At 39.0% G+C, this 18,557-nt stretch overlaps 1 protein-coding gene across 1 annotated transcript in view; it reads right to left on the reverse strand.

Annotated features, from left to right (window-relative positions):
* The window catches only part of CFAP70 (cilia and flagella associated protein 70), a 93,499-nt gene that overhangs the window by 31,141 nt on the left and 43,801 nt on the right, over positions 1 to 18,557 (reverse strand). Inside the window, exons 11-17 of the mRNA XM_082640063.1 lie at positions 13,843 to 14,013; positions 12,844 to 12,924; positions 11,178 to 11,269; positions 8,640 to 8,700; positions 8,124 to 8,318; positions 6,247 to 6,378; positions 1,648 to 1,773 (exon numbers count right to left, since the gene is read on the reverse strand). Of these exons, the coding sequence (XP_082496189.1) occupies positions 1,648 to 1,773; positions 6,247 to 6,378; positions 8,124 to 8,318; positions 8,640 to 8,700; positions 11,178 to 11,269; positions 12,844 to 12,924; positions 13,843 to 14,013 (858 nt within the window). The remainder of the gene's footprint in view (positions 1 to 1,647; positions 1,774 to 6,246; positions 6,379 to 8,123; positions 8,319 to 8,639; positions 8,701 to 11,177; positions 11,270 to 12,843; positions 12,925 to 13,842; positions 14,014 to 18,557) is intronic.

An 18,557-nucleotide genomic window follows, 5' to 3' on the forward strand; every position in this document is an offset into this window, starting at 1 on the left:
TTTTTTTTTTTTTTTTTTTTTTGCGGTATGCGGGCCTCTCACTGCCGTGGCCTCCCCCGTTGCGGAGCACAGGCTCCGGACGCACAGGCTCAGCGGCCATGGCCCACGGGCCCAGCCGCTCCGCGGCATATGGGATCCTCCCAGACCGGGGCACGAACCCGTATCCCCTGCATCGGCAGGCGGACTCTCAACCACTGCGCCACCAGGGAGGCCCCCAATGCTGTTTTTTGAAGAAATATAAAAGCCCATTCTAAAATTCATATGGAATCTTAAGGGACCCTGAATATCCAAAACAATCTTAAAAAAGAACAAAACTGGAGGACCCACACTTCCTGATTTCAAAACTTATAAAGCTATAGTAATCAGTCTGATACTGGTATAAAGACAGACATAGAGACCAAGGGAATAGAACAGAGAGCCCAGAAATAAATCATAGCATATATGGTCAAATGACTTTTGACAAAGTTGCCAAGACCATTCAATAGGGAAAGGACAGTCTTTTAAGCAAACTGTGCTAAGAAAACTGGATATCCACATGCAAAAGATTGAAGTTGGACCCTTACCTAATACCATGTACCAAAAATAACTCAAATGAATCAAAGACCTAAATGTAAGACCTAAAACTATAAAACTCTGAGAAGAAAACATAGGGCAATAGCTTCACAACATTGGATTTGATTTTTCCTCCAGCTGGCTATGTTCTCTTTGCACCAGAGGAGGGGTGTCCTGAAGCAACTGGGGCCCATGTGCATACAGAGGTCCTATGTACTGCCTGTGTAGGCATCAGCGGCTCTTCTCAGATGCAACCCAGGGTCGAGTCTTTTCCCTGGTTGTGGCCCCCAGATCCAATGCTGCTGTGGCATGGTCTAAGTGGGGCTGGAACATTGGCTTGGCTTGGGGCTAGGTGCATGGTGAGGCAGCCATGGGAAACCTGGCAGCCCGTAGGGCAAGCCAGGATGCTTGCACCCCTCAGGAGCAGAGTCCAGGCTTCTCCAGCCTTTTTATCCATCCCAGCAGTCCTCCAACCAGCCAAGGTGGCTTGTCTCCTCTGCATAGGAACCCAGGACTGGGATACCCAGTCTGTGGCTTGACCTACTCACTCCCCAGTGCCGGTATACACCAGTGCAATCTCCCCTTTCCTCTGAGTCCCCTCTGAGGGGCACAGATCCTAACCAGATCTCCCCTTCTACTTTTCTTCCCCTTCTACTCAATTGTGTGTGTATCTTTCTTAGAGCCTTGGTTGTACAGGAGTCCTTCTGCCAGTTTCCAGTTAGTTTTCAGTGAGAGTACATGTAGATGTACTTTTAATGTGTTCGTGGTGGGGAGGTGAGCTCCATGCCCTCTTACTTTGCCATCTTGATCTCTGCCTCTCGAGGTTCATTTTCTGCATACAGATAACCAACTGTTCTAACACAATTTTTTGAAAAGACTATCCTTTCTGCATTGAATTTGTAAATTTGTAAACAACTTTGCCGAAAATATAATGGCCTTATTTGTGTGCACCTATATTTGGACTCTGTTTTATTGATCTATGTGTCTATCCTTTCACCAATAAGGTTGGATTTTAAACAATCAGAAAGTACTATTTATTATACCCATATTGTACAAATAGCAGTAATGACAACCACCAGAAAGATGTTTAATTACCTCTTCATAGTACACTGTTGCCATTTCATAGTTCTCATTGACTTCTGCTTCGAATGCAAAGAGTCGAAGCTGTTCACTGCTGGTACAAATGGTTGAAAGAGTGCCTTGGACATCATCTGGCATGGACTTGTCATCATCAAGATGTTAGGCAGACAAAATAAAGCAATTACAAGTAGAGAAGTTTTATAAGAATAAACCAAATGTGAGACTCTAGTCATGATGTCAAAAATGATATTGAGGTTTCTTACAGTCTTGCCAATACACTAAGAGAGTGAGAGTGAACCAAAGAATGAATATCAAGGGTGAAATAGAATCTCAGGTATCTGAATACCAATAGTCTAAGCTCATGGAAGTGAGTAAAAAATTATTCAGGGCACAACTGCTCTCTTCAACCCTCAGGGCAGCCAGAATCCCTAACTAAGTCACTTCTAACCTCAAACAGCTTCTTTCACTTTCTCTAGTGTACAGACAAATATGATCATTTTTTAGTTGTCATGACATGAAAAGCATTGGCAAGAACTAGCTAGAGTCTTTAAACATCAAGAAAACACGAGCCCAGGGTAAATCTTTGGCAGCTACATCTACGTTTTCAGTGGGATATATAGACAGATAGATTCTACAAAGGAGACATTTTAGAAATAGCTGGAAAGGTAGAAGGAAAAATAATATATCCTATATACCCAGAGAGGAAAGCAAGTCTGGTAATAACAAGTAATCTCTTGGGCCAGATGCTATGGCCAGGGAAGACCCCCCCACCAGACCAAATTCATTAACTACAAATAAAAATAATATCACTGACTTTAACAAGTAGAGTTACTAAGGAATGTGAAGAGTAAAGCTAAATTTGAGATGGGCCAAAGTAAGCTTTTGATCATTGATTAATGCCTCTGTTCTTTGTTCTTTTTAATTTTGGTGACTTTGACCTCCAAATCCCTACAGCAACACACTGCCATGCCCAAACCAGAAATACTATACCCCTAATATCCACTCCCCAAACCCACATTACAAGCCTTCTCCCTTCTTGTCATTTAGTCCCCTTAAAACTCCTCTCTGACTTCCAATATGCTGATCATTTCCCAAATGGATAAGCCTGGACTTCATGATTTCTACTCATACTACTCTCTCACCAACACACTCAAGTTCTGGGCATCCTTGTCCTTTTCCTGCACTTGCCCGGAAAACTCCCAAATTAAAACAATCCTACAATCGGATTTCTTCATTCTTAGACAGGAGCTGCTAACTGATCCTGAAGAAAACCACATACAGTCTTAGCTGAAGGCCTTTAATACTTTCAGCAATCTATGTATTTGTCCTTGTTCAGCAACATTTTTCATAATGTTGTGCAGTATCTAAATTTTCTTCAAGCTTTTCATTCAACTCTTACCCCTTCACTTTCAGTAAAGGTGTTACTTCACAGAAGAAATAGAAATCATTAGGCAAAAAAACCCTCAACTTTTGAATCCTACACCCAAATTGTTTCTTTCTGCATCCACTGTTATCTCTTTCCTTTCAGTCTCAGAGGACGAGGCATCACATCCTTCTCCGTTTCAAGGCTAATTGTTCCATCTAAAATCTTGATCTTTTTCCACTTGTATATCCTGAGTTTGCCATTGGTTATTCCCTCTTTTTCCTCAATTTTCAACTTCTCCCAGTCTGCTGACTCTTCCTAAACCTGTGGACGTTCTAAAGACTTTTCCATCTTAAAAAGAAAATCTCTAATTTCTAGCTACTACTTTCCTACTTCTTCCCTTCATCTTCCAACTTCCTGAATTAATATTCCACCTGCTTCCTAATCACTCATTTACTCTTCAATTCATTATCATTTGAATCCACGTCATTAGCCCAATGAAACTGCTCTGTAAAAGTAACAGCAACCTCCTTATTGCCAAATCCAATAAAAACCTTTCAGATTTTTTTCTTTTTTCCCCAGGTTTATCAAGATATAACTGATATGTGTCACTGTATAAGCATATATTGACTTAACATATATTGTGAAATTACTACTGCAGAAAGTTTAGTTAGCATTCATCATCTCATATAGATACAATAAAAAGAGAAAGCAAAAAAAGAAAAAAAAATTTGTCCTTGTAATGAGAACTCAGGATTTACTCTCAACAGTTTTCATATATACCACACAGCAGTGTTAACTATAGTCCTCATACTGTACATTACATCCCTAGTACTTATTTATCTTGTAATTGGAAATTTGTACCTTTTGACCTCCTTTCTCCAATCTCCCCTCCCCCTACCCCAGATCTTGTTTTTCTTGAACTCCTCCGAGTATTTGACAACGGTGACCATTTTTTCTTCTTAAAATTTTCTTCCCTTAGATTCTGAAATACCACTGTCTTCTGGGTCTTTTGCCTTTTCAACAATTTACTTGTCTCCTTTATTAATTCTTTTACTCATCCATCCCTTAAATGTTGGTGTTTCCTACGGTTTTGCCACCAGCTTGCTTCTCTCTCTACTCGTGCTTTTCTTGGCAGCTTCATCTATGGCCACAGTTTGACTAGCATCTATATACTCAAGGCTCCCAAATCTAATCTCCAGCCCAGATCTCTCTCTTGAGCAAAACCCCACAAGAGTCAACGTTTAAAACTGAATTCAACATCACTTGCCTTCCACCAAATTTGCTTATGTTGTATTTCTTGTCCTAGTCAATGGTATTGCCAACTACCCAGTCACTGAGACTTAAACTTAAGAACCTTTGCTCTCTTTTCCTCCTTAGTATGTAATAACCAGTTAACATCACCAGTTCACCACCTCTAACCCATCCTACATACTGCTATCAGAGTGCTTTTTGTAAAATGTAAATCTAATCATATTATTTCCCAGTATAAAATAATTAAATTTATTGCATCTAACTGCTAATAAGGGAAAAAGTCAAAACTTCTTTGTGTGGCATATAAGGCCTCCATCCACGCTCCCAGCTCCCCTACCAGGAACTGATCCCTGGCTTCATCACCTGTTTCTCTGTCACTCAACCACTTCAACCTCTGCTCCTGAACTATATGCAGTTTCTGTATATGTCATATTCTTCCAAGCTTCTAAGCCTTCATGATGTTCTCTATGACTCAAATGCTCTGAAACATCTACCTGGTGAGCTTCTTTTTAGCCTTCAAGGCCCAGGTCGAGTCACAGCTCCTCTGTGAGTCCTTCCCTGAAAGATCTCAGGGTGAAGCTGATACTTTCTTTAGGCATTCCCTAACCTGCTCTACCACGGACACACCTCTGTCACAGCACTTACCTCACTCTACTGCAGTTATTTGTATTTTGTGCCTCTCCTCTCTACTAGACAGAGGCTCCTTGGGGACATAAGGCAACAGTAATCACCATCTCATGCTCAGTTCTCAATTGCTTTCCACACCAAATCATCCAAATCATCTGTGCAGGATTGTTCTCTTAACCCTAGGATACTGGACACTCCTACCTCTTTCAGGAAGGCTGAACAGGTAAAAGAAAAAGTGACGGTGGCCAAGAAGAAAAAAACAGTGAAACAAAGAACAAATAGAATAGAGACTTTGAGGGACTTCCCTGGTGGCACAGTGCGGTTAAGAATCTGCCTGCCAATGCAGGGGACAGATTCGATCCCTGGTCCAGGAAGATCCTACATGCCGCAGATCAACTAAGCCTGTGCACCACAACTACTGAGCCTGTGCTCTAGAGCCAGCGAGCCACAACTACTGAGCCCACGCGCCCTAGAGCCTGCACGTCACGACTACTGAGCCCACACGCCGCAACTACTGAAGCGTGTGCACTCTAAGGCCCGCATGCCGCAACTACTGAGCCCGTGTGCTGCAACTACTGAAGCCCACATGCCTAGAGCCCGTGCTCCACAGCAAGAGAAGCCACTGCAATGAGAAGCCTGCGCACTGCAATGAAGAGTAGCCCCCACTCACTGCAACTAGAGAAAGCCCTTGCGTATCAATGAAGCCCCAACGAGGCCCCCCCCAAAAAAATCCACCCTTTCCTTAAAAAAAAAAAAAGAATAGAGGCTTTGAGGATGCATAGCTGGTTAGAGACTACCAGGGGGACAAAAACACTTTGATTTGTCTTTGTTTTCAAACAAACCACAACTGCATACATAAAAAATGAGCAAATGAAGGCAAGATGTAAGATGTACAAATATATACAAACAAGTGGGAGGAGACCAGTCAGATAGAAAAGGCATATATGAAGTGTCATTGTCATTCAAGTATAATATCTGAAAACTCATAGTTTTTCTTTGTTTTGATTGTCAGTCTTGAAGAAAAAGTTGAGAACTGCACACAATCACAGAATAAATAGAATGATAATTTTTTTCCACAATTTACATAGCTGATTTTATTTATTTTTTATCCATCAAATTTATGACAGTTATGAAATTAATTTTTCTATGAAGTTGAAAGAGGATACCCCCTTATTTTCCCTAAAATTAGTCTTATAACTTAGGCAGTTTCTTATTCATCTTTGTGTTTTCAATGCCTAGCACAGAGCAGACACCCCCAAAAATGTTTGTGGAATTAAGGAAGAAAAGAAGCAAGAAAGGAAGGAACCATTCAGAGGAGACCCTGATGACCTACAGAGAAAAGGAAGGGTTCTTAGCTCTGAAGCACTTACTTGATTTAAGGCCACATGCATCTGATCCACCAAGAAAACATAGAGCTCACTAATAAATTTCTGCAGCTCCTCTTGGCTTTCAAATGCTGCTGTCTTCAAGTACTTCTCTCTCACAATCTTTACCACAGCATGCTGCAAGAGACACATATCACCATCTGATAACACAGTCTAGCACCATGCTAACAGCACAGGCCTCCCTTGAGTTTCTGATCTAAGGCTCATCAGAACTCCAGGAGGTGACTGATTTTCCTTGGTGACTGCTACATTATTGGTTCTCTGATTCTCCCCCAATCAACATACTCCACATGGCTTTTCTTAACATCACCATCATCACCAATATGGTCAATACAGCATTCATACTTTGTGAAGAGAGTCATAAAGCAAAAAAAACCTTAGCATTATGTTTATGCATTACATTTCTCATGGTGGCCACATGATTCAAGGGAGAAAAGGAGAAAGGCCTGATTTGAGAGTTTGGAGAATGGAATCCTGGTTCTAATCCTGCCACTGTACAACCTCATAAATTATTTTACACTTGGTACTTCAGTTTCCTCATTTGTTAAATGGATATGTACTCCTGGTATTCCTATCTTACTTCAGAAGATGATTGAGAAGCCAAAGAGAAATAACAGGTGGTGAAATTTAAAATGCTGTACAAATAACATATTGCTATAGCCAGGACAGCGTCTTCTTTTTTCTCCCCTAAGTTAACATTATTGCCAGGCTTTGTACTAAGCACTTTCCATGCATTATCTTATTTAATTCTAATAATGACCCCATGTGATCATATTAATATCATCCCTCATTGTTAGGCAAAAAATTGAGGCTCAGAGTGGTAAGGTCACTTGAGACACAACTGAGATGTGACTATGCCACCTGAGAATAGCCTCTTGCCTCCATGGATATCAGCTGTTTTTCCCTTTGTTACTTCCACGTGCTTTCTTCGTATCTGTTTGGTATAGTATAGGGCACATAGTAAGTGTACATAGAGAGGCAGTGCAGTGTAGCAGATGAGAATGTGAGTCTGGAGCCAGATTGCCTGAATTTACACCCCGTCTTTGACCTTTACTAGCTCTGTGATCTTGGGCAAATTATTTAACCAACTAATGTTGCAATTCTCCATCTGTAAAATGGGGAGTACCTATCTCATAGGGTTGTTGTGAGGATTACATTAGTAAAGTATGAAGCATTTAAAAATTTATCTGGTATACAACAAATACTCAATAAATGTTAGCCATTATTATTTGGGAAATTATTATTAAGTAAATATTTCTCAAATCTTAGTGATTCTATGGACTAGGAAAAGGTTTGTAATGGGAGACAGAGATAATTAGTCATGGAATCAATACCAGGTACAGAGTTTCTGCCTGCTAGTGCAACACGATATCTGGCCCCAAATCTGGCCTAACTTCAAGTGAAGAATTAGTTTCTTGGGCTTCCCTGGTGGCACAGTGGTTGAGAGTCCGCCTGGCGATGCAGGGGACACGGGTTTGTGCCCCGGTCCAGGAAGATCCCACATGCCGCAGAGCGGCTGGGCCCGTGAGCCATGGCCGCTGAGCCTGCGCGTCCGGAGCCTGTGCTCTGCAACGGGAGAGGCCACAACAGTGAGAGGCCCGCATACCGCAAAAAAAAAAAAAAAAAAAAAAAGAATTAGTTTCTTAAAAGCTTACACTCAGGACAGATACTGAACCATTCCAAGGCTCTACAGGAGTGGAAAGATGTCTCCAGACATTCTATCATAGAGAACATAGCTCTTTGTACCAACAGCAAGAAAGGTAGAGCACAACTGAACATAACCAGAGAAAAAATGATAACTAGGTATGTAGAGAAGATGCTTCATAAAAATCCATGGAATCATTAAATAAATTAATATTTACCTTGAGTTGTTCTTTAAAAGCAAAGTATTTTCCAGAGCAATTAAGTTCATAGTTGAGCTGGCACTTCTGCTCCTCCAGGGTTTCACTATCCAGATCACTCCCCACTTTGACTGCCTGTTTTCCAAACATCCTGTGATACTCATTCAGGATGGCTCTAGATATGTTCTTGATCTGCATGTGGTAGTCACTCACCGCCTAGAAAAATACAAAATGTCTGGTAAAGAGGCCTCAAAGCGGTCAAGACATGGAATGGAAGTCTGAAACTGGATTGGGTTTTACATTCAATAATACTTCAGGTATAAATTGCCCTTTTCTTCCCAGCTCAGAAACCATCAGCCAAAGATTAAACGCTGTATACTCTTCACTGAATGCCACTGGTCACAAATAGAAGCAGGAAGGAAAATATGTGAAGCTACAATTTCTCACCCCTCTGGAAAACATACTGAAGAGCCCATGCATTATTTTCACATGGGTGCACTCAACATCTTAGAGTTTCACCTTGGCTTTGGTACTTGCCTTCTGAGCTCCTCCCGTCCGACGGGTAAGAGGTGGCCTTGGAGGTATAATTTCCTTGACCCTGTATCAGAAAAAAACAAAACAAAACTTTATTATATTCAGATTTATGTTCTTTTATTTCCCACCTCTTAAGGTCTAGGTGAGTGAGATCTAAGGTCAGTTGCCCATCACACCTGAGCACTGAGCTATTCTCTCATGTAAGAACCTCGACGTGAACCTCAGAACAGCGTATGGCTGTGGACTAGACAAGAAGAAAGCCACTAAGCAGCTAGCTGGAAAGTAACTAAGTTGCACTTCTGGCTAATTTGAGCCCTGGCTTTACCCTTACACATTTTTTTAAACTGTTGTACACAAGCTGCTTGACTCAGGGGTTAGAAAGAGAGAGGTGTTAACGACTTTATGTGTACTCAGTAGAGTCTCTGAAAGCACAAAGTTTTGGAAATATAAATGGTACAGGCAAGTGAAAGCTTTTCTTTCCTTTCCAATAGGATAAAAACTGTACTCTTGGTCATAATTCATAAGACTACATTAAACTACAGTAATGATATCAAACTTTATGGTGAATAAGAAAATATATTTTATCACAGTCAAACTACTTATGCCAAAACCTCTATCTTCCATTTTCATGAGCTCTTACAAGAACCTAAAGGAAATTAAGTTATAGCTCTTCCTCCTTACAGTTTCACATTCCTACTGAGGTATATACTACACTGCCTTGAAGTTTACAAAAAAATTCACAAATTCAATTTTTCTTTAATAGGTCCTGTGTATGGGGGAATCCCCTGGCGGTCCAGTGCTTAAGACTTGGAGCTTGCGCTGCAGTGGCATGGGTTCAATCCATGGTTGGGGAACTAAGACACCGCAAGCTGCATGGAACAGCCAGAAAAAAAAAAGTGAGAATAGGTCCTATGTAATTTTATACCTTGCTCATAATTCCTAATTTTAATTTTATTTATTTTAATAGATAATATATCCACATGATTCAAAACTTAAGACATATGAAACAATATATAGTAAATTGTCTCCTTCCAACCTTGTTGTCCAGCCACCCAGTTTCCTCTCCAGAGACAACGTTATTCACTTATTCAAAATATATACTGAGTGCCTATTATCCATCAGGCACTTTTCTAGGTGCTGGGGATAGAGCATTAAACAAAGCAGACAAAAATTCTTGCCCTCATGGTGCTTACATTTTAGTCGGGAAAAAAAGACAATAAATAACATAAATTGGTTAGTGATATGTGCCATAGAGAAAAATAGTGCAAAAAGGCAGATAGACTATGTTGGGGGCTGGGGGTGGTGGAGTTGGGGAGCATATTTCACCAGGGAAAGACTCAGTGAGATGACAGTACTTGAGTATGACCTGATGGAACTGAGGAAACAAGTCATGTAGGTACCTGGGGTAAAGAAACTATAGGCAAAGCAAGCAACAAGTGTAAAGACCTTGGTGCAAGAGTGTGCCTGGCATGTGTGAGGAATAGCGAGGGGTCAGTTTGGCTGGACCGAAAAAAATGAGGAAAAAATATATGCAGAATATGTAGGCCCTTGTAGGCCACTGTAAAGCCTTTGACTTTACTCAGAGTGTGATGGGGAGTTGCTGGTAGTTTCTGAACAGAGGAGTCACATGAATTGACTTCCATTTTAATACAATCATTATAGAACCCTATAATAAGAATAAGTTGCCCAAATGTCCATCAACTGAAGACTAGAAAAACAAAATGTGGTATATTCATAGAATAAAATACCGCTCAACAATAAGGAAATGAAGTACTGATACATGCTACAGTTTGGATGAATCTTGACAGCATTATGTTAGATAAAAGAAGTCAGTCCACAAAGACCACATATGGTATGATTCCATTTATATGAAATGTCTCAGAGTTGGCAAATCCATACAGACAAAAAAGTAGATAAGTGATTGCTTAGGGCTGGGGTGCAGGGTGTTGGTGGGGAAATGGCATGAGGGTTGGAGGAAATGTAGAGGGGTTGAGAATGTATATGGAGACATTACTCCCCATTTTACAGAGATAAAAAGGATATAAAGGAATACTATGAATAATTACACATCAACAAACTGGATAATCTTGATGAAATGGATAACTTCCTAGAAACACAATCAAAGCACTGTGGTACAATATAAAAATAGTTCTAAAAAATTACATATATTTACATGTGACAAGGGTGCGTGTGTGTGTGTATAATATAGGGACTTTACAATAACTCCAGAAGGATAAGTACCAAGGTGTTAAAAGTGGTTATCACTGGGTGAGTAGAAAGAAATCCGGGTATTTTTAGATACTTTCTTGTTGATTTTTTTTTCCTTGCCTATCTTGAAATTCTCAATTTTTTTGTAACTGGCAACATACTGCTTTTATAACAAGAAACCAAAAGTAACAAAAGAAACTTATCTGAAAAATAAAACAGAAAACTGTCTGCTGCTTATCCCAAGAAAAATTACATTTATGTGGACAAAATGACTTACTTTTATTTATACCTAAACTGTCTTGCAAAGCAAGTATGAGAACCATTGCTACACACCTTCTGGCTAGTTCCTCTGGCATTCGCTTCGGAACCAAGGCTTTGTCCAGCTCAATCTCCAACACAATGTATGTCCCTGCTTCTACATATTGCTGTAAAGACATTTTTCTCTAATTTATTCTTTCCAGAAAAACAGATATTTATGAAAAAATTTTAGTAACATAAGATAATGCTCACAATATATTAAGTGAGAAAATTGTGTATATAACTATATATAGTGTGATTCTGACTTAAGACATTTTTTACATAGAAAAATAACTGGAAAGAGAAATAGTAACACTGGTTATCTCTTGCAGAAAAAGGTTTTCAATTTTATTCTTGGAAACTTCTACCCCAGCTGAAGTCTTGTTTAATTTGCTCGATACTGTTCTTGGAACTGTTTCAAGTGAATGCCATTCTTTCTTCTACCAAACCTCTTTCAGGAGTCATGAAGAAATAACCTCATAACCGTCTGACATTCCCACCCACACCCTCTTAAGCGCCATTTATCAACTTCAACCTCATGGACATTTCTACCTAGATTCTTGCCAGCATCCTAACTATCAATACAACATGTCCAAAACTGAACTTATCATTTCCCCTATATCCATCTCTATTTTTACTTTTCTCTTAATGATTCTGTCATCTTTCCAGAAAGTGAGGCTTGAAACCTGAGTTATCTTTAACTTTTCTTCCTCAACACCCCAAAGCTTTCAAATTCCACACCCTGCCTCCACAGGTTTTTTACTTTCTTTACTACAATCCCTTCCCTAGATTAAACTGTCATCAACACTCATCTGTACTGTAAATAAAACCTATAAACTGACATCTGAAGACCTTACCACAACTTCAATCTCTTTTTTCCATATCCTGGCAAGAGTACTGCCCTGAAACACTCATGAGGTATTTTTTCTATGTGACTTAAAAAACTTCAGTGTGAGTCTCTAAGATAAGGCTTAACAGTCCCTCATCATCTACACAGTGAAGCCCAAACTTTCTAGCAAGCCTTTCAAAGTCTTCCTAAAACTCAACTCAAGTCTCTGTCTTCTTTATCACCTCCTTCTAGAACCATTACTTTCACTTCTCTATACCATACACTGAATTAATTGATGTATGCTGCATTCTGCTACCTTCTTTGTGCCTTGACTCAAGCTGTTCTCTGGCCCTGAAATTCTTCTCCTGAAATTCATTTGGCAGAGGGCTCTCTTTATCTTTCACTACTTAGCTTCGATACCACCTCTTGCTGAAGTCTTCTGAGACTGCTCCATCTGACTCCTCTGAGACCACACAGCACTTTCATTTGTACCTCTACTACAGCATTCATCAAGATTCTTACAGTTAGTTATGTACCAGTCTGGTTTGCCCAACAGAGTGTTGAGTGTCCTGAGGGCAAACGAATAAACGCTGCAGATGATGCATCTTTGCATCTCTCATAGTGCTTAATATAGCATAATTAATAAAAGACGTAAATTTGTAATGCTAGAAAGGACCTTGAAGTTAATCTGGTATCCACTCCTTTTAGAGAGTCTCAACAAGACAAAGAAATTTACCCAAGGTCATAAACTAGTCGTGGCAAATATGGGATGGTTACTCATATAATGAGCATTTTCCACTATATCATACTATCTTGCTCAGTAAAGGACTGATGAATTTAAACTTAATTTTCAAACTCTTCATGCATAGTTACCTGTCCTTCTGGATTGTTGCAAAGAGAGGGTTCAACTTCCAAAGGAGTAGCTGAGCTCTGAGACTTTATACTAGACATTTGCTGAAAGAAAATAAGCACACCTCAAAAATTCAATTCTTGGGACTTCCCTGGTGGCTCAGTGGTTAAGAATCTGCCTGCCAATGCAGGGGACATGAGTTCAAGCCCTGGTCCAGGAAGATACCACATGCTGTGGAGCAATTTAGCCCGTGTGCCACAACTACTGACCCTACCTTTTAGAGCCCACGAGCCACAACTACCGAAGCCTGTGTGCCTAGAGCCCATGCTCCGCAACAAGAGAAGCCACCACAATGAGAAGCCCGCGCACCACAACAGAGTAGCCCCTGCTCGCTGCAATTAGAGAAAGCCCACGTGCAGCAATGAAGACCCAACGCAGCCAAGATAAATAAATAAATTAATTAATTTTAAAAATTAAATTAAATTCTTGGAACTTCCCTGGTGATCCAGTGGCTAAGACTCTGCGCTCCCTATGCAGGGGTCCCGGGTTTGATCCCTGGTCAGGGAACTAGATCCCACATGCCGCAACTATGAGTTCACGTGCTTCAACTAAAGATCCTGCATGCTGCAACTAAAAGATCCCACATGCCGCAACTAAAAATTCCACATGCTGCAACTGAAGAGAAGAAAAAGATCCCACATGCTGCAATGCAGACCTGACGCAGCCAAATAAATAAATAAATATTTTTTAAATAATAAATTTTTTTTAATTATTAAAAAAATTCATCTAGTCCTCTCAAGTCCTCCACTTTGGGGAGCTTGTCCAGAAATTAATAAAGCTGGTTCTTTGACTTCTAAAAAAAAAATTTCAATTCTTACATGGTCTCCACAATAGCAGAAGCAAGGACCATTATGTTGCATCAAAACGCAAGCTAAACTGAGGCAATTTACCAAATGAGAAATCAGTGCAAGCCTCTGGAATGTAACAAAACCAGCAAAATCATCACCTTCTCAACAACCTACCACATCCCCAGGCCTAGGCCTTGCTTCCATATCCTTTTCTTTGACTGTTTTATCTTCTTTCAGGTTCTTAGAAATAACTGGTTTGGACACTGGAGAATAAATTCCTCCTATTTTATTATTCTGAATCAAATTATGGCCAGTATCCCGGAACAAGCTAAATAAACACTTGGTCTGAAAAGAAAGAAAGAAACAAAAAAATGTAATGACTCACAGGCAAATGAAACAAACTCAATAGATACCCACATTATTCATTAATATCATTTAGTTTTCTATTTCAATATGGTACAATCAGAGATGGATAAGAGAAGCAAAAAACAATTGCCTTGCTGTACTTGTTGAACAGGTGAAACCATCACAGACGCATAGCTGCCTACCCTATTTTTTAAATTAATAAGAGAACTTTCAACCTGGCTTGATTTGGTGTCTCATAACTTATTACCAGAAAGCTTTTAAACTCTGACACATAATTTCAGATTAACTTTAAGTGGTAGAATTTATTTCTGTACAGGAAATATCATCTGTCTAAATACTACTGGCCTATCAATTATAATTGGAAGAACAGTGCAAGTTTAAAGTAAAAATTTGTATGGGAAAATTCAAACTATAGATAAATAACTGGAAAAGAATCTTAAAATAATTTTTAAATTAAACAACATGGATGAATCTAAATGTAATTTATGCTAAGTGAAAGAAACAAGACCAAAAAAAAAAAAAAAAAAGAGGGGAGGAGTGGACAGTGGTGGGAGAGAAGGTTAACAGATGAGGATAATGGATATTTTCATTATCTTGATTGTGGTGATAGTTTTACAGATGCAAACCTATGTCAAAAGTTTTAAATTGTACACTTTACATATATGCAATTTATTGTATGTCAATTATACCTCAATAAACCTAAAAGACAGTACAACAATATTAAAGAAAAATAAATACTAAATATCACTCACAATCCTACCACCTCTACAGAAATTGCTGTATTTCATATATTCTAAGATGCAAACTTTATCAAATTTTAACATCTCTGGAAGAGAGAACATTACATGTAAGTGGTATTATACAATATGTAGTCATTTGTGTCTTCCTTTCATTCAGCATGTTTTTGAGGTTCATCCATATTATAGCATGTATCAGTAATCATCCATATTATAGCATGTATCAGTAGTTCACTTATTTTTCTTAATAAATTTATTCACAAAAAATAGTGAGACTGTAGAGGGTCTGGGGGCTGTACAAGGGCAGGGGCCTGGGGAGCTCTGTATATGGGGCTGGGAGACAAGGGAGCCTCCAGATGGAAGGGTATTTTTTAATAAAAAATATAATGGGAGGCACAACCACCCCCTCCCCCCTCCCCGATTAAAAAGACACAAAAATAGACGTCTCTGAGGTAAATGGGGAGCCTGGGGGCTTAAGGGTGTTGAAAGGGTACTTCGTGTTTTCTGCCGACACCGGTCACACACTGGAGCATTCTCCGATCCTAGCTCTTCTTCCCTGGTGAAAAGGCTGAAACTACCCCGCAGAGACACCTTGCCCCCAGCAAATCCTTTCTTGGGGATGGGCAGGAACAAGTCACAAAAAACCTCGGAGGTCGTGGAGCGATACCCACAGGCCTGGCACTTGAGACAACTTTTCAACTGGCCCACAAACAAGTCCACAATCTTGGTGTCCTCTCGCTCAAGGTAAGCTTCCCATTAGGTTGGCTTGGTCGTCACCGCTTAACTCAAGTTCTAGCAGAGCCCCTCCACAGCAGGATGGGGAGGGAGCTGGACTATTGGCCAGGACTGGTGGAGCCCGGCAGCCTCGTCAGTTGATTTCGAAGTGTAGCAGCTCCATGAGGAGCTTCAGAAACTCTTGGGCATCCTGCTGGCTGTATCCAGAGAAGGAGGGAACATATTTCTGGAAGACAGCTCGGAATCGAGTAGGATTCACAGCTTCGCAGGAGTCAGGGTGTCACAGGGCACCAATCACATCTGCAAAGCCTTCAGAGTTCACTCTTTTTTTAAAACAGCTTTACTGAGATAAAATTAACATTCCATACAATTCACCCATTTAAAGTGTAGTCAAAATTCAGTGATTTGGGGGGAAAAAATCTGATTTACAGGCCTAAGAAGCACCTTCCTGAGGATGTTTTTCTGCTTGGTTGAAACACAATGAAATATTTACAAGTTTGGATATTCTCTGTTTAGGCTAGGGGTACTATAGACTGCTAGCCCATGAAGATTAAAATGGAATTCACTGGGCAATACCTAACCAAGTATCAGAAAGGAACAGGCCACCAACAAGGGTGAAAGCAGGTTCTGTTTCAGCAGCAAGTCCAACAGAGACAAGGAAGTAAATTATTCCAGTTTTGTTCCAGGAAAAAAAAAATTCAATGATTTTGGCATATTACATTAATTGTAGTTAATTCCTTTTTAACTGCTAAATAGTATTTCCTAATATAGATGTGCCACAATTTATTGATTCACCAGTTGTGGGCATCTGGACTGTTGTGAGTTTTTAGCTATTATGAGTAATGCTACTATGAACATTCACGTACATGTCTTCGTGTAAATGCAGGTTTTCAGTTCTCTTGGGTAGGTTCCTAGGAATGATTTTCTGGGTTGTATTTTAAGTTTATGTTTAACACAGATTTTCTATTTAGTTGTTCTGCCAAGTATTGAGAGTGGATTATTGAAATTTCTAAATGTTACTGTCAAATTGTCTATTACCCCTTTCAATTCTGTTGGGTTTGGCTTCATGTATTATGAGGTTCTGTTGTGTGTATTCACTTATAATTTACACATGTATTATATATAAGAATTTATAATTAATTTATAATTTATAAATCCTATCTTTCTAATTAATTGACCCTTATAACATGCTACTCTATGTCTTTAGTAATATTACTCATCTTGAAGTCGATTTTGTCTGATATAAATATAGCCACTCAGCTCCATTATGTTTTCTATTTGCATGGTATATCTTTTCCATTCTTTTACTTCAATTTATGTGTGTCTGAACCAAAACGTATTTGTTATAGACAGCATATCATTGAATCTTGATTTTTTTAATTGAAGTATTAGTTGATTTACCATATTGTGTCAGTTTCAGGTATACAGAAAAGTGACTCAGTTATATATATTTCTCAGGTTATTTTCTATTAGAGGTTATTACAAGATATTGAAAACAATTCCCTGTGTTCTGAAGTAAATCCTTGTTGCTCATCTATTTTATGTATAGTAGTTCATGTCTGTTAATCCCATACTCCTAATTTATCCCTCCCCCCCACTTTCTTTCCCCTTTGGTAACCGTAAGTTATTTTCTATGTCTGTGAGTCTGTTTCTGTTTTGTATATAGATTCATTTGTATTATTTTTTAGATTCTACATAAGTGATATAATATTTGTCTTTCTCAAATCTTGATTTTTTTAAATCCAGTCTCATAATCTCTTTCATTGGGGTGTTTAGACTACTCACATATAATGTTATTGTTGAAATATTTACATTTATATTTGACATTTTGCCATTTCTTTTCTATTTATCTTGTCTTTTTTGTTCCTCTCTTCCTTCTTTAAGTGCCTTCTTTTAATGCTAAAAATATATATACTTGAGTATATGCATATGGTATATGTACACAAACACACACACACACATACACACACACACACTTTTCTTAGTGGTTGCTTCAGAGATTACAATATGCATCTGAACTAATCACAATCTATTTCACATTGAGACTAATTTAGTTCTGACAAAATATATAAACTTTACTGTGCTATAGCTCCATTCTATCCTCTCTCCTTTATGCTATTATCATATAAATTACATCTATGTATGTTATAAACCCAATAATAAAACTAATGCTTTATATAATCACATCTTTCAAAGAAGTTAAGAGCAAAAATGAGAAAAATATTTCTAAAATCTTTTATACTTACTTACATTTAACCATTTCTAGTGCTCATTTCTTCTTGTGGATTCAATTTATCATTTGGTTTATATTCTTTCAAGCTGAAGGACATACTTTAGTAATCCTGGCAAGACAGGTTTATTAGCAACAGATTCTTTCAATACTTGTTTATCCATGGATGTGTTTATTTCGCCTTCATTTTTGGTTGATAGCGTTTTCATTCAGCACTTTGAATCTGTGTTTCCATTGCCTTCAGTATTCCATTGTTTCAGATGAAAAATCAACTGTTAACCATGTTGGTGCTCCCCTGTAAGTGATGAGTCATTTTTCTCCTGTTGAATTCACAATTTTCTTTTTCTTTCAATAGTTCACTATAATGTCTATACTATAGACCTCCATATGCTTTTCCTACTTGGAATTCTCTGAACTTCTTAGGTATGTAGACTAATGTTTTTATCAAACAGGGGATATTTTCAGACATTATTTTTTTATACATAACTTCTGCCTCTTTCTCTCTCTTTTCTCCTAGGATTCTCATTACAATATGTCGGTTGCTCTCCACCGAGATCTCCATTTCAACCAACGACATTGTCAGGCATGGGTCCTTCACCCACTGCTCCAAATTTTGTGAGCCCTCTCTGTGGCAGCAAAGTTGCTGGCCCTCACAGCCCATCCTGCCCTAGAAGAATCACCTCACTGATTAAGCTAAATTAGAGAAGAGGTAGGGGGAGGTGGTTTAGGAGCAGACCTAGGCAAGAATGCCTCAAACTCCATTGTTTTTCATGCATGAATACTTCTCAGTTTGTTGATGCCTTTGGTCAATTTCCAGAGCA

Source organism: Mesoplodon mirus (genome assembly GCF_964341445.2).
Source record: "Mesoplodon mirus genome assembly, chromosome: 2".
Lineage (NCBI taxonomy): Eukaryota > Metazoa > Chordata > Mammalia > Artiodactyla > Ziphiidae > Mesoplodon > Mesoplodon mirus.